Source organism: Alosa pseudoharengus, unplaced genomic scaffold (assembly GCF_046254945.1).
Source record: "Alosa pseudoharengus isolate Yale_2024_CS ecotype anadromous, Long Island Sound unplaced genomic scaffold, YU_APseudo_1.1 YU_APseudo_1.1_scf_28, whole genome shotgun sequence".
NCBI lineage: Eukaryota > Metazoa > Chordata > Actinopteri > Clupeiformes > Clupeidae > Alosa > Alosa pseudoharengus.
In genome coordinates, this window is record NW_027468709.1 from 781,022 (window position 1) to 806,362 (window position 25,341).

General features: G+C 41.6%; 1 protein-coding gene, 2 long non-coding RNA genes and 1 pseudogene across 3 annotated transcripts; all 4 read right to left on the reverse strand.

The window, feature by feature from the left end:
- Nucleotides 1–1,685: 1,685 nt before the first annotated feature.
- Nucleotides 1,686–2,651, reverse strand: LOC143099426 (odorant receptor 131-2-like). Its single transcript, XM_076262420.1, has one exon. The coding sequence runs from the start codon at nucleotides 2,649–2,651 to the stop codon at nucleotides 1,686–1,688; it is 966 nt and encodes a 321-aa protein (XP_076118535.1).
- An 11,094-nt stretch (nucleotides 2,652–13,745) lies between these two features.
- LOC143099419 (odorant receptor 131-2-like) lies at nucleotides 13,746–14,592 on the reverse strand (annotated as a pseudogene).
- Nucleotides 14,593–19,732: 5,140 nt separating this feature from the next.
- LOC143099428 (uncharacterized) lies at nucleotides 19,733–20,769 on the reverse strand. Its single transcript, XR_012981577.1, has 3 exons — nucleotides 20,688–20,769; nucleotides 20,540–20,596; nucleotides 19,733–20,455 (listed from the first exon to the last, which is right to left on the reverse strand). It is a non-coding gene; the product is annotated as an uncharacterized LOC143099428 (long non-coding RNA).
- A 202-nt stretch (nucleotides 20,770–20,971) lies between these two features.
- LOC143099427 (uncharacterized) lies at nucleotides 20,972–22,806 on the reverse strand. Its single transcript, XR_012981576.1, has 3 exons — nucleotides 22,601–22,806; nucleotides 21,232–21,340; nucleotides 20,972–21,142 (listed from the first exon to the last, which is right to left on the reverse strand). It is a non-coding gene; the product is annotated as an uncharacterized LOC143099427 (long non-coding RNA).
- Between the last annotated feature and the right edge of the window lie 2,535 nt (nucleotides 22,807–25,341).

Here is a 25,341-nt window from a genome sequence, read left to right on the forward strand (position 1 = left end):
CCTTTGAGATCAACATACAAAAAAAATGGTCCTCCTAAACCCTACGGTTCTCGAGATATTCACAGAAAACTGTGTCTGCCCTACCCTCCTTTCGGGGGGTCCAGTCCAGCGGGGGGGCTACAGATCAAAACGAGGAGGTTCCATGCTATCCATGTGGGGTTACATGCCCACCAAGTTTCGTGTACCCCGGTCTTACAGTGACCCGGGAATCCTTGACGGAAATTTGGACATGCGAAAAAAAAAAAAAAATCTGACTAAACCTATATGACATAAATAGTAGGCCTACAACATAGAACATCAATGTGTGGTGGCCTGTTTTGATTTTGTGGTGCCCAGCCACAGATTAGTCAACATATGGAAAACACTGAAGGTGTAAAATTAAAAATATTTAGCAGCACACGTTATGCTTGACGAATCAACGTTCATATTTTGCGCCAACGTATTTTTTGCGTCGACGACGTCGATTACGTCGACACGTTGTCCCAGCCCTAGAAAATATACACCGGTATACGGTGTGAACTAGTATACCGCCCAGCACTAGGCCTTTGTATGTTATGTTGTACCATTTCAAACCATTTGATGGTCTCGGAACAAACTATAAAGGGCATGAAAAACAAAAAAATCCATATAGCCTATATTCATTATCTTTGAGTTCAGTTGAAAATAAGGAACTTTTCATATTGAGAAATATACACAAGTGCATGTGCAAAATGTAGCCTAGGCCTACTACAGCACATTTAAATGAAGTGCATAACAAACAGAAATAGCCTAGTCCATATCTCCATTAACTATGTCCAGTACTCGTGTAACAGTGTAGGAGTGTAAACAATGTATAGCTCGTAGATTAGCTTATAGCCTAAACGCGAAGTGCTTCGTGATATTTTAATTCCATGTCGACTGAGCCGGGGCCGGCACGAGTGCACAGTCACTTGCCACGCACATCAACGGCAACATTTTTGGCATTCAGGCAAACACTGGATGAACAATGAATTTTACAGAGTGGCGCTGACTAAAAAGAACTGAAACGTAATTATTGCATTTCACATCCAAACAACGCCATATTTAACACTGCACTCACGTGTGTCCTCTGAACTACACCTGCCAAATCAGTCAGATGTGGAGACATGTGAAGAACACAGACATACATATGGATATTCCTTGTTTTATGGATATATTTGGTTAATTGCACAGACACAAGCAGTGCTGCTTTACAGTGTTTATGCTCATTCATCATTGACTAGGCTACATTGGATACCCAAGTATGCACAAACACAAAAAATTCAGTACAACCATCCATAAAGCTTACATATTCCCCATCAAGTCAATATTAAACCTGAAAAAGCTCTTGAAAATGTCAAGCTGCTGAAAATGTTCTATTTTAACCAAATTCTAAAAATGATTGCTAAAATAAAACGCCATCTGATCATGAAATATGAAATAAAAAATGTTATCATGAATTAATGTTAATGTGCAATATTACACGTTCTGTGATATGTTCACATTATTTCACGACAAGAAGTGTTTTTGGTATAACGTCTCAAAATATGTTCACATATTATTATGATATGTTCATATTTCATTGTGAGACATGTTCACGTTGTAACAAGGAGATGTTTTCAAGTAAAATGATACTAATCCGCTTTTATTTTCTGGGGTTGTTTTCTGTACAATTCTGCCTGGTTTTCTCAGTGTGCTGTTACAGAGGGCTTGACCTTTTGGGTTCCACACCTGACATAATAGAAGAATAAGGGCCGTATAGCTTCGTCTCTCAGGCCGTAGATCAGGGGGCTCAGACACCGAGGCAGAATGAGAACAAAGAGAAAGTTCAGGTAGCGCAGGTCCATGAACAGACGACTGCTGCTGGTCATAGCCAGGGCTCTTTCTATGCTTATATAAACAAATGTGTTGACACAGAGAACTAACTGAACAAGGTGAAGCAGTATGGTCTTATGAGCCTTCTTAGCAGACTCTTTTTCAGCTGAGGCAGATCGAGCTGCAACCACAACATTGACATAAGTGAAAAACAAGATGCCTGTTACAACCACAAAGAAGAAGTAACTGAAGCCCTGATACACATCGACTTGCCATGCTGACAGAAAAAACCTCTGTCGAGTACAGAACATAGGATCTTTAAAAGATGCTGGATCGACTACCAGTGCATAAATTATATCTATCAGAAGGTTTGTCGAACTGAAGAACCAGATGAACACAATAGAAATGCCTGCTGTTTTTCGGGTCACCATCTCACTATGCCGTAGTGGAAAACAAATAGCCACGTAGCGTTCAAGTGACATCACAGCCAGGTTCAATGCAGCGTTGCGGAAAGTTGTCTCCGTCACCACTAACAGAAGTGCACATACGGCTTTTGGAACCAGTTGTAAATTCATAGACAAAACATAGAGCAACATGGAGATCATTAACTGAACGCTATCATTACAGAGCATGTGGGCAAAGAGGATATAGCGAGGCAGCTCTCTAAACACAGGCTTACTCAAGAGAGTGTGAAACATGATGCTGTTGATGCAGGTGAAAAGCATGGACATGAGAATGGCCACAAGAAGTTTAGACAGCGGGCCTTCATTCATTTCCACCTTAAACATTTGCTGATGTACTAGAGAAGAGGCTTCACTGGACTGGTTAGGCATGGCCATCATGTGCTATACATATATATCATTGAGAATTGAGAGGTACACATATATCATAAACAAACAGTATGTGCGGTACAGGTTGTTGCATGTACCCGAGAAAACAAACAAACAGACTTTACACAGAGACATAAAGAAAAACACAAAAATCATTCAGAAAAGCGAAGTCATTTGGAAGACATATGCTTCTGATGAGCTGTGCTGTTCCTAATCCACGTCAACACCAGTCATCCATTTAATGTAGTGAACCTCCAGACTTCGGATTGCTTTGTCCCAGTTATTGTTATAAGCACCTGTGATGTAAGTGCTGGTGTCATAATCCCAGCCTGTAAGGTCACATGTTCTCTACCCCACCCCTATCAGAAGTATTGGGCTATTAGTGGATGGTCATAATAATGAGCAACAATAAACATCATTCATCTATCATGTCATGATTTGACATTACATTTTAACTACATTCCTACACCTCCCTACCATCTACATTATTTGCAATAACTGTGTTGTTTAAGACTGTGTGTGTTTTCATGTTGTTTTAAAGCATAAAGTAATGCACATAGGTGGCACAGGGAGACTGTGAGAGACAGATGCATCACATGTTAAGCTTCTGCTCTTGGTCTTTAAAACTTTTCAAAATCTACGCTTACTGGCATGCTAAATAAAGATAGTCTGATTTTTCTCTGCATAACTAAATTACTCAACCATTGCTAAACTGCAGCAAACTTGTCTGATGGATTTTTTAGGAGGATCAGATGTCACTGTGACACTGCTACATCTGTTATACTGTAGGGTGAAACAGGTTTTAGTCTGTCAGGACTCATAGCAGTGAATATTTTCCAGCTCTCCAACACTCTCCAATCAGGAGCAGCTTGGCTCTAATAACAGGGTTGTGAATACTGGGGCCTACCTGGTTGTGAGGAAACACCTGTCTGTGTGTGTGTGTGTGACGGCCTGCTAGGCGTACTGTTTGTTCCTGCTTTGTCTCCCCTATTCAGGTGTGCTTGTGGCATACCCTTCAACTAGTCGTGAACTAGAGACTGTTAGCACAGTGCAGTGTAAAAAACGCACTGGCGATCAAGAGAAAATATGCCGGTCACTTCAAGCATTCGCCTCCTCCACGCTTTCCAGTTGAACTCAATAAGCCACCCTGCAGCAAGACGTTAGAATGAGGTGGAACAAAACCTTCTACATGACAGAAAGCCTCATTTCACAGAAAAGGACCCTCTGTGCGACAAGTATGACCTGCCAGCAACATTAACAGCAAACCAGTGGGGAATACTTGAGAAGTCCCTCATAGCACTGGCTCTGGTTTAAGAATTGACGAGCTCCTCAGCTGCGTATGTGGGTCTAGAAAAGGTTTGTTGACTTACAACAACTAGCAGTAAAATTAAGCTGATGCATTAAACGCTTACCAAATCACAGAATGTTTATAATAATAATAATAATAATAATAATAATAATAAGTTTATTTTATATAGCGCCTTTCTCAAACCCAAGGTCGCTTTACATAGTAGGAAGGCAGGGAAACACAATAACAAACACAATACAACAGAGACAAAGGCAGGGAAATACAATAACAAACAAACAAAACAATACAACAAAGACAAGTTATCTGTAGGAACTATGTGTTGGGTGTGGAGGAGAAGTGATCATTAAACAGAAAGATCTTGAGATGTGCTTTGAAGAAAGGAAGAGGACAGGCACGAAGGGGTTGGGGGAGGGAGTTCCAGAGTTTGGGGGCCAAGGCACTGAAGGACCTGCCACCCAGGGTGGAGAGTCTGGAGCGGGGGATAGCCAAGAGGTTTTGGTCAGAGGATCTGAGTGAGCGGGAAGGAGTGTCGCAGATGTAGGGGGGAGCAAGGTTGTGGAGGGCTTTGAAGGTGAGTAGTAGTACTTTGTATTTGATCCGGGAACTGGTAGCTAATAGAGTTGATGGAGAATGGGGGTGATGTGTGCTGATCGTCTGGTATGGGTGAGGAGCCTAGCTGCAGAGTTTTGAATATATTGTAGTCTTTGAAGGGTTTTAGTGGGGAGACCAAGGAAAAGTGAGTTGCAGTAATCTAAACGGGACATAATGAAAGAGTGAACCAAAGTCTGTGCATCACTAGCAGAGAGGAAGGGTCGGAGGCGTGCAATGTTACGGAGGTGAAAAAAGCAATCTTAGTGAGTGATTTGATATGAGGATCAAAGCTAAGGGTGGAGTCAAGCTGAATGCCAAGGTTTTTAACAACAGGGGTGGAGTGGACAGATGAGCCATCAATGTTGAGAGTGAGATGGGGAGATTTGGTGAGGATGCTTTTAGGGCCAATCAGCAGAATTTCGGTTTTGTCTGTATTGAGCTTGAGAAAATTGTTTTGCATCCATAATTTTAAGTCAGAGAGGCATTCAGTGAGGGAGCGTGGTGGGGGGTCAGAGGGAGAGGGAGTGGTAAGATAGAGTTGGATGTCATCTGCATAGCAGTGGAAGTTGAGACCGTGGCTGCGAATAATCTGGCCAAGAGGGAGGATGTATATGAGAAAGAGGAGGGGCCCAAGTACAGAACCCTGGGGGACACCACGAGTGACAGGGGACTTGGGGGACTGATGTGGACCAAGTGTTACAAACTGCTTTCTGTTGGTGAGGTATGACTGAAACCAATTGAGGGCTGTGCCAGGAACACCAATAGCAGACAGACGGGAGATTAGAACATTGTGGTTGATGGTATCGAAAGCAGCACTAAGGTCAAGGAGAATGAGAATGTTAAGTGAACCATAGTCAGCAGACAGGAGGAGGTCGTTAACTATGCGTAGAAGGGTAGTCTCTGTACTGTGACATGAGCGGAAGCCAGATTGAAAGGGCTCATACAGGTCGTGGTGGTTAAGAAAGGTGTGTAGTTGTGAGGCCACCACTCTTTCCAGTACCTTGGCCAGGAAGGGGAGGTTGGAGATAGGGCGGTAGTTTATTAGTGATGTGGGGTCGGAGTCAGGTTTTTTGAGAATGGGTGTAACTGCAGCAGTCTTTAGGGCAGCAGGCACCACACCAGAGTTGAGGCAGGGGTTAACAATCAATGTAATGGGTTCAGACAGGGATGTGGAGCAGGCTTTAAGTAGAGGGGTGGGGGCAGGGTCAAGCTGACACGATGAGGAGTTAGTAATGATGTCAGTGATGGTGAGGGAGTCAGTAGCGGTGAAATGAGAGAGCTGAGGGCCCAGAGAAGGAGGAGAAGAAGAGAGAGAGATAGCATTGGGGTTAAAGGAGTGGTAGATTTGGCTAATTTTATCGTCAAAGAAGTGTAAGAAGGCCTGGCACTGCTCAGGGTTCTTAGGACAGGCAGTGACAGGGGGTTTTAGGAGTTTGTCCACAGTCCTGAATAGGGTTTTTGGCCTGGACACGGAGGAGGTTATGAGTGATGAGTAGTAGTTTGAGCGGGCAGCATTAAGTGCATCCCTATATGTCTGAATATGTTCGGTGTAGAGCATGGAGTGAATTGTAAGGCCAGTTTTCTTGTATAGCCGTTCAAGACGGCGGCCAGCGGCCTTTAGTTGCCTCAGCTCAGGGGTGAACCAGGGGCATGTACGGTTTGCTGGAACAAGCCTAGTCCTGACACGGGCTAAGCTATCAAGCAGGCTGGTCAAGGTGTCATTGTACATAGCAACCAGGTTATCCGCGGACGAGAGCTCGTCCAGGTCAGACAGCGGTGAGGCCTGTATAGAGGCAGCAAGCCTCTAAGCACACCTCTCCCTACAGATCTGGGTTTGGATATGTACGTTCCCACAGATTTTTGCGTACATTTGCCACATTCTGGACTATTTGATAGCTTCATTTTAAATCTTCTGTATGGCGATATATATCACTTCTGTATAAATTTGTAATGTATAAGCTGATGTGCAGGATTTTTAGATGTTATGAAGACATTGGTCCAGATGGTGTCCCAATCAAGTTCTAAGCCTAGAGTTTTAATGTCATGACTCCAGGATTTCATTACCCCAAGAGTTTTGTTGTTTTGTTGAGACTAGCCTTGCAGAAGGTATTGAGGGGTTCACCCATGCATTCAAAGGATGTGGTTGTAATTGTGTGTCCCATGGAACCCTAGCCTGGTAAAAAAAAAAACAGACATACTTCCAGCAAATTCGAGATTCGCTCTGAAAGTTAGTCTGGCCAAGAACCCATTCTAGCCCATTTCCAACTTTCCTAGATCGAGGCACCAATCAGAACCCTTGAGGCAGGCTTTACACGATGACGATAGCGCACCCTGTTGAAGAAGCCGGGGTTAAAAAAACAAAAAAACATCAACATGGCTGCTGCCGCTTGTTTGAAGTTGATATCACGTTGGTTTAAGACAGGGAGTTAGAAGTTTCTTAACTGCTTCCTTATGTTGGAATATGCATTGTACAAACATGTATGTAAGGGATACCTATGTGATATCTGCAACAGTGGTAGGCTACTGAAAACGGTTTTATATTCTGTTCATTTATAGGACTATAGTAGCTGGACACGTAGCCGACAAAAAAATTGGTGTGCTATGCGAGCATAACTCGAATGCTACACTTCAGTGTTTGCCTTGAAACAATTCTGGCATAATTAGCTTTATTAGCTATTAGCTTTCAGTGTGGCACGATGTCTTTGTAAATTAGCCTACGTATAATTGAATAGTGGTTAATTCTTCCTGCTTCTCCCTACAACCAGACAGTGTTGCAAATTGTGTGTTTCTGTCACTCTGTCTCTTTCGTTGCTCTGATTGGTTTTTGGCCTCTCCTATTGCGTCCGAGGCATTTTGATCGGCGTCCGCATTTTGATCGGCTTCAGCTGTAGCATTTGAGTTTATATCAGCTATATTTCTGAAGAATACAAGTGTTGCCTCAGGCCCGCTGCACATTTTTTTGAAATTTGATTTGAAATAATCAAATACGTCTTAAAGTTAAGTTCATAAACTTTACTTGCATTCAGTTAATTCCCTATCAAGATACACTGGTAACAATGGCTTTACATTGTTAATATGGATTTCTGGAAAGTTCTGAGATGCAAAATGATAGAATTTTAACAATGTGATAAAATATGTGAGTAATCTCAGGACAGCCCTAGTAAAAATACAGTAGTTAGTTTTGTCTACAGTGACCTTCTCCACAACAGTGTAATGATATATTAAGCCTAGTCAGTGGCTTCAAGTACGATATGCTATTTTGTCTTACTCAAAACTACTCAAATTAACATAGCCTTTAAATATAGTCTAATTAGAATATGAAATAGTGGGTGGGTAGTCACCTGACCTAAGTAAGGAATAACGGCCGCCGAGGTGTCCTGTTATACGGAATTAATGGACGAGGGCGAGAGGCAAGGAAGTTGCCTCCACCCAAGCCATAACAGTGGTGACTGGTTGTTGACCTGTCAATCTCGCTTCAACGCATACACACCCCTGAACATCAGCATAACCCACCAGCAAGCGAAAATGCACAGAACCATGTGAGAGCACCATTGGCAGTGGCATAATGTGTGGGATACGTTTTCGGCCATGGGAAACAAATAAGAAATGGCCAATACCGAATCTTATTTCCCTTAAAATTATAATGTAATAATTGTTTTCAAATTGATTTTCTTGCTGGATTTTGACACCATGTCATTTGTGTTATGTTGAATAATGTGAATGCCATTACAGCGCTAATTTTCACAACCCTGTAATTAGATCCAAGCTGATTTTGAGTGCAGGAGAGTATTCATTGCTAGGAATCCTGAAAAAATCACAACTTAAAGGTGCTCTAAGCAATGCTGGGTAACGTCACTTCTCCCGTGCAATTGAAACTCTCCTAAACGCGCATCTCTTCTGTGATTTGCTGGAACAGTTTGTTATGTTTTTATGGGCTAAATTTGCCCAGGTTGTTTTTGTTGTTGTTTTGGAGCCTGGGCTGTCCACAGAGATCGCGTTTTTTTTACAGTGTACAGTGTAGTAGTACAGTGTACAGGAATACACTGGTTGCTGTGGCACAGTCTTGAGTGACCGAATTCGTTTTCCTTTGTCATATGAATGCTGTCATTTTGTTAACATTACTGTTAAGGAGATGCTGTAGGCAAAGGCTATATAAAGTCGTTTTACTCCCCGTATGCGCTCATTATAAAGAACGTTTAACGTGTCCCAAAAACAGCTATCAATTAATCACCAAACGTCTTATAAACAAGTATTGCCAGGAGCAACACCTTGCAAAAAATGATAACAATAGGCCTAGGCCTTTATATGGCTGTGCTCCTGCCTAGATTCGAACTTAGAACTGCCTGAAAGTTGCAGACCTGTTCTGGAAATACGTGCATTACCCCACTCGACCGTCAGACAACGCTATCTGCTTCGAGTAGGCCTATTGGGTAGGACTGTAGCCTACACTGGTTGCTGTGGCACAGTCTTGAGTGACCGAATTCGTTTTCCTTTGACATATGAATGCTGTCATTTTGTTAACATTACTGTTAAGGAGATGCTGTAGGCAAAGGCTATATTTCAACCTTGTTAGTGTAGTAAAAAAAATCAGAACTATTCACAAGGTTTCTGGGCAGCATATTTATGTTCTGTTAGCAAGCGAACTTCTCATGACTACCGACAAAGTAGCCTACTGCCAGCTGACGAAGCTCTCATTTTAAAACATTACTGAGAGACAGGCACTGTACAATCAAGAAATCTTGCCACTGAATCCAAAACTATGTTTAACATTATGTACAAAGCTTAGGCTACAGTGGACGAGCATGTTGCAGGGGCTGCTAAAAACACAGAGAAACGCACTGAAAACTCGGCCAATCACAGCCCTTGCTGTCAAATGCGCCGTCCGGTTCAACCGTGGAACGCCACAGCAGACTATGCTGCCCCCAAGCGGCTGCAGTTGTACTTACATTTCACCCAGCTGCGTGAATCACCTTGATCGGGAATGAAGTGTCAAATTTTAACTGGGACCCACTGTATTCAGGACACAGACAGCTAGCGGTTGGTTAGGTGATGTTTGCAGTAAGTGACATACAGTAGAATGTTTTAGCCTAAAAAACGCATGGCATCACTTAGAGCACCTTTAACAGATGCAGCAGTGGCATAGTGACATCTGATCCCAACCATTACACTAAACAGTATGCTCCAGTTTAGCAATGGTTTGGTGTTATAGAGTTATACAAAGAAAAGTAAAACTGTCTTTATTTAACCAGTAAGCAAAGCATAGCTTCTCTAAGCAATCTGGCGTTCCTGGTTGACTGATTGTAGAGTGAGTATAACTCTGAAATTTACATTGATAGTCTGGCGTTATAATTGATTTGCCTCGGGTGTACTGTGGAGTGAGTAAGACTGTTTTTAGTGGCAGGCTAACACATACTGTGTTTACATAATTGTAAAGCAATTTACAAAAGATTCACTGAACAAAAATGCTGATGTGGTACATGAAAATGTAGCTAAAAATGTGGAGAATGCAATGCAATCAAGCATTTTGGACGATATATTGTCACAAGCTGGCAGAATAGGCAACAGGCCGATGTGCGTTTTATTTGGAGACTGTTTTGCGCGACAGAGACTGAGTTTGCTGCTGATATTCTGGGGATAGGCCTAGCCAATATACGACTTTTGCCTTTTAATATATTTGCTGCATTAGATCAGTCTTTCTAGAACAGGCAAGGGCTTTCTAGCCTCACGTCAGCAGCGCTGCATCACCCATATAGCCTACATTAAAACAACCAGCGGATGGTGGGCAGGTGCCGTTTTGAAAATTGGTCAACAAACTTTGGTGCTGATGGATGGCTGATGGATGATAAGTTTTGCTATGCAGTTATGGTTGAAATAATAGCCCATCAGCGCATCTCTAGTGTGTGTGCCTCTCTCGCTCAGAGGGGAGGGAGAGGCTGAGGGTCGATCCAGCATGGATTCTAAACTCTGTGGTGGATAGGATCTACAATTAGGTGTTAATAATATTACCACGCTAGGTCGAAGTACTCCCAAGTGCTATTGCGCCACACATTGTAGTTCTCATGTTTATTCGCTTGGAAAATCGTCACGTTTCATGTTGTGTGCCCTAACATTTTTCATCAACTACTCGTCCAACTGTATTTAAGTAGGTAAAACGTGGAGGTGTTTGAATACTGCTATGTGCCTCTCTCTATGGCCACGGCAGAGCCCGCTAGCATAGCAACATGCTAACACATTCGCGCAGCGCGACAGAGCGTTTGAGTGCACCTACCGACGCGGGAGAGGTACGACTCAACTCGTGAAAGTTACGGTAAGAACATATATCACTACTGATTTTGGGTGGCGTGTTCCTTTAAGAAATTGAGTAGCTTAAGCCAACAGTGATGCAAGCACATCCTCCAATACTCCACTCCTCATCAGCGTCACCTGAAACCCCCCTTCAGATTCCCATGAATGCCACGTTGTTTCTGTGTTCTCGTCTTCATCTGGGATGTTGCTAATGAGGTTCTGAAGGAGAACTGCATCACAGCATGAGATGCTTTGGAAGGCATGTTGTGGAATGTGTTTGTGTACACTATCAAGCAGCATTTGTGTGTTTGCATGATATATACAGAGGCAAAGCTAGTCTAAATTATAATTGGTGGCCCCACTCAAGGCAAAGAGACACACATACCTGCCTTTATATCTTCCATCAAGAAGAGTTGCAACTGAGTGTAATGGCTTGGATTCGATGTCTTCAGTTTGTTCTTTGAGGAGAAGCTTCATAGCCTGGCCAGCGAAACTTTTTCGCTGCCACACCCCCCTGGACCCGACGCTGTATAAACTCTGCTGCTTGCTTGGAATTACTCGTCGTCCACGCTATGCTCATCGCTTCAGAAAAGGACCGACTCTCATCTATGGACACGATGCCCAAATCCCAACTGTATACACGCCCGACCGTCGACGACCCCAGCCAAGGAACACTTTGACAACCTCCGTCGCCCTCCTAGGCTGCCTCTTCCTGCCTCGTCATCACGTCAGAACTTTAACATTGAGCGCGCATTTAAGTGGCCAATCACAAACAAAACGGCCTTAATAAACGATCTGATAATTGACAAAAAATGTGACCTGTTTTGTCTCTCAGAGACCTGGCAACAACCCGGTGACTGCATTAATTTAAACCTGCTGACCCCCTCTGGCTACTGCTACATAATATACATATATCCTGGGAATGTCTAGCGGTGTCCCAGTTTTGGTCTCGGGTGTCTTTATTCTTAGAACAGGTCCTAGGATTCCCAGTTCCAAAACTTGCCAGCTTATATCTGTTTAATAATGACTCTTCCCTAGATTTTAGACTTATACATAAAAAACTAATCTTCACTGGCTTTACTGCAGCAAAAAAAACTATTATACATTCATGGTTCACTCCAGCTGCCCCATCAATAAAAGAATGGCTAGGCCACTACAGAAGCTTTGCCAGTATAGAGAGGTCCTTGGCAGTAATAAATAAAGCTCGAGCCTCTACAGTCAGTGAATGGGGTACACTCATCTTATCTCTAACTAACCTCCCGAATTCTGGCCTGTTGGTCCAAATGTAATCTTCATATGTATGTTTTTGTATTACATCAGCATTGTTTTGTATGTATATGTATGTGTGTATGTAAATGTATATTTTATTATTATTTAATTTTATTATTAATATTACTTCTACTGTATTTTTATTATTATTATCAGTATTATATGTGTAAATATGTGTACATAACTCACAAGGCTCTGGCTATGTGTAAATAGTTTCTGTCATGAGATTTTGTCATGTGATTTTGTCACGTCATGACTTTTCTTAATAAAAAGTTGATCACAAAAAAAAGAATCGATCACTTAGCGATACAAGCATGAAATTTGGTATGATGGCTCACAAAGGGGGTCTGATCAGATTTAGGACCGTAGGCACTCGAAATTTGACCCCTGGGGGCCATGGCGGCCATTTTTCAAAATGGCTACCAAATATAGATTTCGTAATGGGAAAATTCTAAACATATTTCACCATAAATACATGTAAATATGAGCACACTTTCAAAAAGAAGGTCTTTAAACATTAAAATATAAGATATGTTTTAAAAAAAAATGAAAACGGCTGCCAAATATGGATTTCATAATGTCATAATGGATGACAGAAATTAACAATAAAAAAATGCACATTTGGTCATTAATCAATCCAGTTCATTTTTAAACAAAAAGGAAAAGAGGTTATTATATCTATCAGAAATTATGTACTTTTTAAATGTATATTTAAATATTTAATGTTAAGATGTGTACATATACTAATACGCACCATTTTTACTTGGTATCGTAAACATGCTAATTACCAACCATTTTGTTCGAAAATTCTAAAACAACGTTTTTTAATACTTCAAAATAACATTTGATAAATTAACCTTACATTTTTCAGTAGCTATAGGTGTGTAGATTTGAACAAAATCTAGTTTGGTTCTTACCGGGGCTTTTACTGCCTGAAATATCCGATTTTGTTTACCATGCTCTGAGTTTAGTGCTGGGCTGGTGGGGGCCTATTCCCAACCTTTCTGACGGCACATCCATGGTATATGTTCAGTTCTTGTGTAACTGTAGGTGTAAACAATGTATAGCTTGTAGATTAGCTTATAGCCTAAACTTGAAGTGCTTCGGTGATATTTTAATTCCATGTCGACTGAGCCGACACCGGGGCCGGCACGAGTGCACAGTCACTTGCCACGCACATCAGCGCTACCATTTTTAACTGGCAAACACTACATGAATGAACAATGGATTTTACAGAGTGGCGCTGAATAAATAGAACTGAATCGTAATTTATTGCATTTCACATTTAAACAACGCCATATTTAACACTACACTCACTTGTGTCTTCCGAACACCTGCCAAAACAGTCAGATGTGGAGACATGTGAAGAACACAGACATACATATGGATATTCCTTGTTTTATGGATATATTTGGTTAATTGCAAAGACACAAGCAGTGCTGCTTTACAGTGTTTATGCTCATTCATCATTGACTACATACATCATTGGATACCCAAGCATGCACAAACACAACAAATTCAGTACAACCATTCCATAAAATTTCAAGTTATAAAAAAATACAGTATAACAAAAATTTTCATTTTAAAACATGATACTAATCTGCTTTTATTTTCTGGGGCTATTTTCTGTACAATTCTGCCTGGTTTTCTCAGTGTTTAGTTACAGAGGGTTTGACCTTTTGGGTTCCACACCTGACATAGTAGAGGAATAAGGGCCGAACAGCATCGTCTCTCAGGCCGTAGATCAGGGGGCTCAGGCACCGAGGCAGAATGACAACAAAGAGAAAGTTCAGGTAGTGCAGGTCCATGAACAGACGTCATGGCCAAGGCTCTTTCTATGCTTATATAAACAAATGTGTTGACACAGAACACTAACTGAACAATTTGGAGCAGTATGGTCTTATGAGCCTTCTTGGCAGACTCTTTTTTAGCTGAGGCAGATCGAGCTGCAATCACAACATTGACATAAGTAAAAAACAAGATTCCCGTTACAGTAACAAAGAAAAAGTAACTGAAGCCCTGATACACATCGACTTGCCATGCTGACATAAAAAATCTCTGTCGAGTACAGAACATGGGATCTTTAAAAGACACTGGATCGACTACCAGTGCATAAATTATATCTATCAAAAGGTTTGTCGAACTGAAGAACCAGATGAGCGCAATAGAAATACCTGCTGTTCGAGTCACCATCTCACCATGGCGTAGTGGAAAACAAATAGCCACGTAGCGTTCAAGTGGCATCACAGCCAGGTTCAATGCAGCATTGCGGAAAGTTGTGTTCGCCAACACTAACAGAAGTGCACATACGGCTTTTGGAACCAGTTGTACATTTATAGACAGAAGATAGAACAACATGGAGATCATTAACTGAACACTATCATTACAGAGCATGTGGGCAAACAGGATATAGCGAGGCAGCTCTCTAAACACAGGCTTACTTATGAGAGTGTGAAACATGATGCTGTTGATGCAGGTGAAAAACAAGGACAACATGTTTAGTCAGTGGGCCCTCATTCAGTTCCACCTTAAACATTTGCTGATGCACCAGGGCAGTGGTTTCACTGGACTGGTTAGTCATGGCCATAATGTGCTATACATATGTATCATTGAGAATTAAAAGTTAAACATATATCACAGACATACTTGTGCTGTAAAGGTTGTTTTATGTACCCAAGAAAACAAACAATCAGACTTTACACAGAGACATAAACAAAAACACAAAAATCATTCAGAAAAGCAAAGTCATTTTGAAGACATATGCTTCTGATGATCTGTGCTGTTCCTAATCAACGACAAGTAGAAAACACCAGTCATCCTTTCAATGAAGTGAACCTCCAGATTTGGGTTGCTTTGTCCCAGTTATTGTTATAAGCAACTGTGATGTAAATGCTGGTGTCATAATCCCAGCCTGTAAGGTCACATGTTCTCTATCCCACCCCTATCAGAAGTTACTAGTATTGGACTATTAGTGGATGGTCTTAATAATAAACATCATTCATCTATCATATGTCATGATTTGACATTAAGCTTTAACTACATTCCTACTACTCCCTACCATCTACATTATCTGCAATAACTGTGTTGTTTAAAGAAGCCCTATGCAACAATTTTAGCAAAAAATACCTTAATTATGCAGGTTGAGAGTCGTTCTGATGGCACTTTTTGGGTCGTTTCGTGGGTGCTTCCTCTCCCTCTAGTGCTTCTCCGCGGAAAAAACGAATATGCAACTTTCTGGTCGCGGTCCGAACACATCCGGATGTAACTCGGCGGAAGTATCCAATCACGCCTCGAAAATGGAATCAGATTGTAGTTTCTAAGAAGACTGCAAAAACGGACTGCGACTTGGCTTTGTTGCTGTTAAAATTGTAAGTAGCCTACCCTTGGGTGAACTTCGTTTTTGTAATAAACTAGCTAAACAGTGGCTAGTTTTCATCAAAATCCCTGTTTTTTTTTCTAGAAATGGAGATACAGTATAGCGTCTTTTATGAAATATGAAGTGTTGCCTGTAAAGTTTCCGGGAAGTGACCTAGTGAGACCTGGCAAGACCTAAGTGATAAACCCACGAAAATAAATAGCCTAGTTTTGACCTGACGTGCATGCGTCACTGATTCGACCTAAAGCGGCAACGATCAAAAGCCGAGTTATGATAAAATGTCCAGATTGTGTGTTTCCATGAGCTTTCGATCGTCATCTATTTCAGTTCTATTCATCATAGAGTTTCCAAAACTGCACATACAGTAAGGTGTGTTAGAGTGTCTATTTTCATAATTTAAAAAAAGCTAAAAACGCAATATTGCAGTTTTGGCACTCAAAGTGTTAAGACTGTGTGTGTTTTCATTCCAGCATGAAGCACAAAATGATGTACATAGGTGGTATAGGGAGACTGTGAGAGACAGATGCATCACATGTTAAGCTACTGCTCTTGATCTTTAACACGTTTCAAAATCTATTTTTGTGTGACCTTTAGGGAACTTTTAGCAAACGTTCCCGGAATGTTGTGTGTTTGCTGGGTAGTAAAGTAATCTCATTACAATTTAAGTCAAGACATGGTAGTTGAAAAAGGTTTTTTTCATGCACTGGCCATTTTTTAGATTTTGGGCTAGTTTGCTAACCTGGAAATATCCAGACTCTTTCACAAAGTGATAGATCAGAAATTCCTAACATTACTTCCTACTTCGCCTAAACTTTACAGACTGACAATAAACAGCGTCAACATCATCATCAGGGAACAATGTATGTGGGTCTACCTTTGCTGTAAATGAATTTCAGCATTTTTCCAATTGCATTTTTGACGTTTGCAGGTGTTACTACTTGTGTTTATCACAAAAAGTTTTGGTTTTGTCCTCCCCTCTTGTCGTTTTCTTGTCTGAGGGAAATGGTTATGAACTATGGTGTTCCAGACTAGATCTCCCTAAAAGAAGATCTAGGGGGGTGGGGCCTGGCTACTGATGGTGAAATGGTGAAGCGATGTGCTGTGAAGTAAAAATGCACTTCAAACGTGAATATTGGTTGTCGCACTACTGTTTTGTGCCATCATTGAATGTGATGTGCAGTGATGACACAGCAACCCAAATCCTGGAGGTTCACTTCACTGAAATTAAATCTGGTGGTCTCTTCTTGTCCTGGACTGGGGACAGCTCAGCTCATCAGAGGCATATGTCTTCCAAATGACTATTGAATTCTCCTCCTCAACACATACCCCACAGCAAACTAGCTCATTTGCTTGTCAAATGTGCTACTGCTATTGACTGTTATCTTTGGGGGAAATGCATGTATAATGTATTGGCTGTATGATATATTAACCTCTGAGATATTCACATTTTTGTTCATGTTTTGTTCATTTTTGGTTGTTTTGTTATGGATTGAGCTACTTCTTTCAGTAGCAACATTTACCACCAGCCTTGTTGTGTGTTAAATTAAGTATATCTGTATCTGTATGTGTTTCACACCATTTAGAAAAACACATATTGAATCTGTATATTGATCAAGTGACTAAACATACTGCAGTCGGACTTTGGTCTGAGTGTTTTTTTCTTGTTTAGTGTGTTTAATATATTTACAGAATGAATTTCCTTTAACCATTTATTGTATGCCAGACGGCTGAAGCAACAACCTATCAACTTCATTATTACCAAAAGGTTGCTATACGTTCAACTACTTGGTAAATTCTAAATGCTATATGTTTAGCACATGGCTGTGACCAATCAGTCCAGTGAAGGCTCTGCCCAGGTGCATCAGCAGATGTTTAAGGTGGAACTGAATGAGGGGCCGCTGTCTAAACTTGTTGTGGCCATTCTCATGTCTCTGTAGCCTAGAAATCTAGACGCACCCCTAGCGGCAGCAAATTACATTTGCTGCCAGGGCTAGTCTAGCAACTCTCCGTTGACTTGTGAGCTCTAGAAATCGAAACTAAATCTGGCATTGAAATCGTGTATAGAGTCGTTTGTTGGGCTTAACATAATGATTGATGGCAACGTTGCAACGGTTTGGCTTGAATTCCCTGCTACTTGAAAACAAATATCCTATTGCGTCCTATTGCGTGCAGAGGGAATTTGAAAGACAACTGATTATCCCGACCCTCGGACTGAGCACTGCGAACGGTGAGTGTCCAGACCCTACATGCTAATGTGGGTCTGGCTCGCCAGGCTAATGTCTCTGCTTTTCACCTGCATCAACAGAATCATGTTTCAAACTCACTTGAGTAACCGCTCCTACACACAGTTGCGTTCCGTCAACGCATGCCAGTGGGTGTTCCCAACGGTAGCTATGCAAATGACTTGAAGTATAACCATAATTTGATTGGTTGGTGTCGTCTGTCGGTACAGCAACAGCTGAACTTCTCAACGCGAGCAACGGGAGAAACGCGACGCAATGACCCACAATTCAGTTCGGCAACGGATGACATGAGCCCATGTAAAGTGAATGGGATGCGTCTCCAGCACTGCAACGCACACAACTGTGTGTAGGGGCCGTAAACCTGCATACCGTAAAACTCCAAATAATAGCCCGGGCTTTTATTTTCCCAAATCGCCAAACTGCATCGGCTAGTATTAGAGACAGGCCTTTAATTCCCTTTACACAAAACTTTTCCTCTGCAAAGATGGAAAATATTATCGAATTAATTATTTCAAACACACTGAATGTCTACCTATATTACTAGGCTATCTGATGACAATTACGGATCATTAGTGTTGAGATGTTGTTCATTGAGTGAGATACAGTAAGATCCAAATAGCTGGGATAGCCAGAACAGATGAAACACGTTTTAATTAAACGTAATCAACAAAGAGATCGTATCACACTGAAAGCTCATATTTTGTCACAAGCAAATAGCCTATATCGGTCCTTTGTCAGATACAGTTGCATTATCAGCCCTGACCAAAACCATTCAGGAATTATTTATGCAAAAGTGGAACGTGCTTAATGTTTCATTCTCCCTCCTTTTCGGCAGGAATGAAACAGCATGAGAGAGCATGAACCATACTGTTTCTCCCGTTTTGTATTTGCCAAATTTGACAACAGTCTACATTCAAATCATAGCCTACTTCCAGGCGCACAGGAACATATTTTTGACCAGGGGTGCTGAATAACAAAATAATCATGGATTTCCGACGATTTCTCCCCCAGCATATGATTCGAATTTAGACAGCTAAATACGCCATTTCACCGCCGTGTATGAGTAGGTCTAAGAGTGAGAAGTTTTATAATGCCCTGGGCAGCCACATTCCACTGCAACTATGCGCAGCACTGGCCACTCCGACTCATCAATAAAAACTGTGCGCGCACACACCAGTCCCATAAGCGCACTTGACTTTACATCATTAATCTATTTCAGTAGGTTATATAGCCAGAGAATGTCCGTAGACGGGCTCTGATATAGCCTAGTCTAAGGTAAATTCCTTTTCTGACTTCTTTCTCTTTATCGCCATGGCATTTAGAATAAAGAATAACGTTCGCGAACCATTCTGGTTTTGTTGCCAGCATAAAAACAAGCTTACCATCGGCCTATCCGCAAATGAACACAAGGGATGAATTGAACGATGACGAAGTCGGACATATAGGCATAGTTCATATTGGAAAAAACGTTATACAATTTGGAACTCTAGCTTTTCCCCACCGCAGTCTTTTAATGGCATCTACCCAGCTAACAATTTATGGTTTCCAAAACGTTCTGGGAACCATAGTTTTTGGTTTCGGAAACGTTAGTTTTTGGTTCCCAAACGTTACCCTAAGGTTAGTTTTTGAGCAAGTTTTGGTTCCCATGGAAAGTTTGCTGAACGTTCCGGAAACGTTAGTGCTTGGTTATATAAAACGTTCCCTGAACGTTCCCCTAACGTTATCTAAAGGTTGCAAACTTTACAGAACCTTCCCCTAACGTTCCCCAACCGTTGCAAACTTTAAAAAACCTTCCCCTAACGTTCCCTAACCGTTGCAAACTTTAGAAACCTTCCCCTAACGTTCCCTAACTGTTCCCATAACGTTCCCTAACATTTAGGGAACGTTCCCTTGCCTAAATATTGCAACCTTTAGGGAACCCTCCCCTAACATTGCAACCTTTGCATACCAATTACTTTAAACAGCACGAGCAGGAATGCATTATTATATATTAGCAGGAAAGAATGAACAGGCAAAATCGATGGAACTTATAACTTTAATATAAAATTATCAAAAGACAAAAAAAACAATATAAAAGGCCTCACTGTATATATATATATATATATAAAAATTAGACTTAGTGTTAGCTAAGTATATTAACATAAGGCATTTGACTTTGGTAGGTGCTACATTCAACAAATAGACACACTGTACAATAGACAACAATATACATTGTGGCAGATACCAACACAATATACAAAGACATAATACCAATACAAGTACACATGGAGTGGGCTGTTGAGTGCAAAGTAATAGTGCAAATGTAGAGTGCAAGACGTATATTGGAATGATAAAGTATGTAATGGGCAGGTAAACGGTCAAAGTGGGGATGACCCCACTTATCTGCAGTTCAGGAGAGTGACGGCAGTGGGAAAAGAGTTGTTCTTGTGTCTGGTTGTTTTTGTGTGCAGGGATCTGTAGCGCCTGCCAGAGGGGAGGAAGTTAAAGAGTGTGTGTGCAGGATATGTGGAGTCTTTGGTGATGGTCTCTGCCCGCTTAGGTCCCAGAGTACAAGTCCTGGAGGGAGGGCATTTTATTCCTCCTCTCCTGCAGCTCAGTGACTGTCGAGCAGGATGACAGCAATATGTCATCGACTGGAGCAGAGGGAGGTGACTGGGAGCTCCTTAAGAGCACGAGCAGCTCATCCATCTTCTCAAATGCGTCCATTCGCTGTGCCATGCGGTAATGGTTGTCCTTATTGCTATGGAAAATGGATGGTGTTAGTTTTAGTTGTTAAATACATTATATACCTGCATATGTGAACAAATTAAGTGAGTGTTCTTACCTCTTATTTCCGTCTCCATGGCCAAGCCACCTCCCTCTGTGTGATGAGTCACTTGTGCTGTTTACAACAAAAAAAAAGTTACTTACTCTCAAGTTCCTTGTCATGAAATTGTATTTACTTGGAAATGGAAAATTCAAAGACACTGTACCTTCAACTGGGTCCCAAGATGAAGTGGCAGGCGTTATAATAGACCCATCCAGCTCTGGGCAATGAGCTGGTTGCCTGTGTGGTGTTGACTCATCTAAAAAGAAAGTAAATATGAATATTGGTCAGTTAATTTATGGTAGGTTTCTTGCACATGACATTTGCAAAAGATAAACCTATGCTGTTACATTAAACAATCGCTAAAAAGAAAAACTCACATGCAGGTGGTGGAGGCAGTGACATCTGCTGACCTAATAAAAGGCAGGAAGAGACAAATACATCAGAACAGTAACATGATATGCACTAGGTTAATAAACATGAATGTCAGTAGTTCCATGGTAGGAAATATGACTCAACTGGTTTTCTTTAATAATACATGTATAAATGTTAACTTACAGACAGGGCTTCCAGGCACACGCACCATCCTGGAATGCTTTCTTGCTTGCGGAACGGATTCATCTGAAATAAAAGACCATACAATCTGCACTGATTGCAAAAAGAATATTTGAATTGTGCAAATAATGTAGTCTGTATTTAAGAGGTCTTACCATCACGTGACCATGCACTGCCTTTTGTGGACGCTCGCATCTTCTTCCGCCTCAATGCTAGAAGTGTCCATCAGCCGCTGACATTTTTCCATAGCTTTGGTGTATGAATCTACGTTAAGAGAACAACGTTTTTGTGAGCCAGTAGTAGAGCAAAGCAGTATTTCCATATAGAGAAAACTATTATTGATAGTATTGCAGCAATCAGTCATCTGTACACAACCAGATTTTCTTGACTGGATATTTGGCCCAGCTTTTGACTTGATTTTTGTATTGTAGCCCAGAGAATTTCTAATGGGGAGACACAGCATCCATAGAAATGCATGGGCTTAGTTTGTAAAGCCAGTATGGCAGCTGTGTACAGCCTACTACACACATTCCACCCCTTCCTGTATGCTTCCCAACAGACCTCTGAAGTTCGCCTACAAAAAGGAACCAAAACTGCCATCTTTGCCTATAAGGAGATCAGGGTGTTAATTTAACCTAACTACCTATGACAAGTTACATTGCAAGTTAGGTCTTAACGTAGGCCTGTTGAAGATCACAGTTAGCCTACCACTCGAAGGCAGAGGACAAACGTGTGTTGAGCAAAATGTCTGCATTTCAGACTTCTTCGTCCCCGGGAGAGTGCAATAATTCTCTCCCCATGTTATTTTCCCATAGCAAAAATTGCAAGATAGGCTACCGGATCTCAGCTTTTTGAAGGCAAAATTCAGAGGTCTATTCACTTGAATCGTCTATCCGATCAACTGTGTTACAAAATGGCCGCCGACAGTGTAGCCTATACATTATCAGAGTCAGATTATTAGACATTCTCTGACATTATCTATAGCCATCTCTATGGCTCTAGTGTAGCCTACATATGCAGGACTGTTCAGTAGGTTATACCAACTTAAAAAGCATCACCATCTCAGTATACCCACTTAAAATAGACTAGGATTAATTTGGGGTTGATCGATCACAATATAGCCTACCCACTACAGCTAACTAGCCTACATCACAGTAGCCTAGATCCAGCTACTTACAGTAGGCCTATATCCACTAGCCTACACCATTGCTGCCGAGTGACTTGCCTAAAAGGACTGACTGTACACTAAAACTAATTAAAAGAAACGGTAGCCTAGTGCTATTATTTGTAACATCAACGCGAGCAGGTTAACACGATGACACAAAACATAGAATGCTGCAAAACATAACACGTTGAGAACAGCTCAAACAAAGACGAACGAGCAATGTGCTCTGGTAAATTACAAACTTGGCAGAATCGGAATATAACAAAGCCCTACAAGTGAAAGGACTTAAGGTTAAACCTCAAACTCTTGCATTACAACCACTAGGCCTACATCATGAAACTGTAACATATTTCACTTACTTTCGTGAGATCGAATTCAAGACGAGTGTAATCCATTCCAAGACTTCTTCCAGCGGCGTTCAAGAATCACGGAATTCAAACAGAGCCCGTTTACGGAAGTCAGGACAAGACTTCAATCGATCACCTGAAAGCAGAGGCGCTGTCTTCCCCCTACTGGCGTGGGGGTAGGCCTACGTGTAAGGGAGAGCCTGTCTGATTGAACTGAAGTGAATTGTGAAATGAAAGAAGTGAATTTTCTTAGTTGTGAAAAGTGTTCTATTGATAGATTTTTGTTTAAAGTTCACCTAATACGTAAAAAAAAGCACAAAAGTATATATTTTTTATTTAGTAAAATTGATATTAGCCTAAAATAAATATTATCTTGATATGATGTTTACCTTACTTAGATTTTATAAGACCAATCATTTGAGTGGATCTAAATCAAGTGACTGCAAACATTTTGTATGTTACTTCAAAAACTGAAATGGAGCTTGTGTTAGTATCGACTATAGCTGTTATTGTCTCCAGTTTCTAAAGCTGATAGAGGCGCAATCAATCACACAATGCCATATAACACATTTAACACGGCATGGAATTGGAATGAATAGAGACGCATTACCATTGACGTCATTGCCACCTAATCAGAAGCCTCGAATGCAAATAATGTAAAATGTGTGAATGTAAAATGGTAATGGTAGGCTACAGGAACAAATGAAACATGTTCTGAATGTATTCTAGTGATAGCAGAAAACTATTATAAAAATATGTTATATTTTATTTACCGAAGTATTATTGTTTGTTTAATCCAACGTGAAACTGCAATCGGTTCTGAATGCAGACCAGGCGTCTTCCCCCTACTGGCGTGGGGGTGCACTCAGAACAACCAAAAACAACCAATAACAACTAAACGGGAACGTTGTGTGAAGGTACTGTGCAACCACAGGAGAACGTTTTGGTTGGTTGGTTCCCTTAACGTTTAGGAACGTTAAGAAACCCTTAGGTAACGTTCCCTAACCGTTAGTTTTTGGTTTGGTTCGAACTACCCTTTAGGGAACCATACACTAACGTTCCCGTACGTTCCCTTGACGTTTTGTGTTAGTGGGGTAATCATAACGTGGGCAGTCTGCGCCATACTTAAGCCCAAATCACACCCAAGATTCGCAACGAGATGAGCAGCAACTTGATGCAACATTCTAAAACCTTGCAACTGTGACCAGACATGTGAATGCCTTGCGACGGCTTGTAACGACATGCAACATCTGATTCACACTGCTGTAACCTCCTTTCTGTAACGGTTTCGTGTCATTGCGAATCTTTAAACAGACAATCTGACGGGTTTTAGAACATTAAATACAACCCGAAACTAAAAAACAGACCAGGCTTCTACTGGAGACCGGCCTTTAACCCAAACCTGTAGCCACGCCAGGCGTTTAAAAGAGACAGGCGTCTCTTAGGGACTCGGCGATTATTTGAAGTTTTACGGTAGATACACCTCTGCCCTATCCGGTTGCAAGGATTTGTCATAAATTTCACCAGGCAGCGCACGGATTCTGAATCAATGGGTCTAAATCCACTGGTTACCCTGGCCTGAAAACGCATGATCTCTCTGTCAAACAGCTATAATAAGTTCCTTGGATTTATGAAAAGAAGCAATATTTTCTAATGCCATGGCTCAAATGCCTACATCTAAATAATCAACACATTCTGAAACATCCACAAAGAACCACCCGCGATTTCCAATACTCAATCATAGTAGTTGTCCCGTCCCTCCCACACACACACAATTCATGAAACACGGTTAAAACAATCGACACTTCCCTTGTCCGGCAGCCTTCGAGACCCTCCCGTATCGACTCTTCCCTTGTCCGGCAGCCTTCGAGACCCTCCCGTATCGACACTTCCCTTCTCCGGCAGCCTTCGAGACCCTCCCGTATCGACACTTCCCTTGTCCGGCAGCCTTCGAGACCCTCCCGTATCGACACTTCCCTCACTTCCCTTGTCCGGCAGCCTTCGAGACCCTCCCCTATCGACATTTCCCTTGTCCGGCAGCCTTCAAGACCCTCCCGTATGGCACGTTCAGTCCGTGGGCACCGGCGTCCCAGATACCCACAAAAAAGTCACCAAAAAATATAGCGTCCCACGTCGAATCTTGTCTTCTGATTCAGTTCAATGGCATCACTTCAAATGTCCTGTCCATAGGAGCACACTAAGGGCCCGTCCCAATACCTTCCCTACCCCTAGATTTTTGCCCTAACCCTTGTTTTTGTGCGTGCACGTGTAGGGCTAGGGTGTCCCATTACTTTAGGGAGCAAGGGGAAGTGTTATTTTCCCCTTAAAATCAACCCTCAAAACATAGCCAGGACCGATGCAGGCTTAAAACGAAGTGGGAGATGAAATTACCCAGGATACCGTGCGAGCTCAGCGAGCCGGCCAAATTTTTCATATATTTTCGCAAATAAGCATATTAAAATGTATGAAATATGTTGGAATATGTTAGTTTGATGCACATCTGATGGACTGTTGAGTTTTGAACACTAATGTTAGAAAATATCTCACAAAGCTATCTGACGATGTTCATGATGTCTGCTGAGTGCTTTGAGCGAGGCTGCCCATCAAATAACGTTATATATCTGATCTGGGTAGTTCGTCAATATTTAAGGTGTGTGTTCTGGCGTTCACATGAACACGAATATCTTTGTTGATTAACCAGACATACCAGCACAGCCCACACAACAATGACTGCTGGAACGGGCATGTTCCTG

Excerpts from the sequence above, each read along its gene's own strand:
- LOC143099426 (XM_076262420.1), bottom strand. The coding sequence starts at position 2,651 with ATGGCCATGCCTAACCAGTCCAGTGAAGCCTCTTCTCTAGTACATCAG.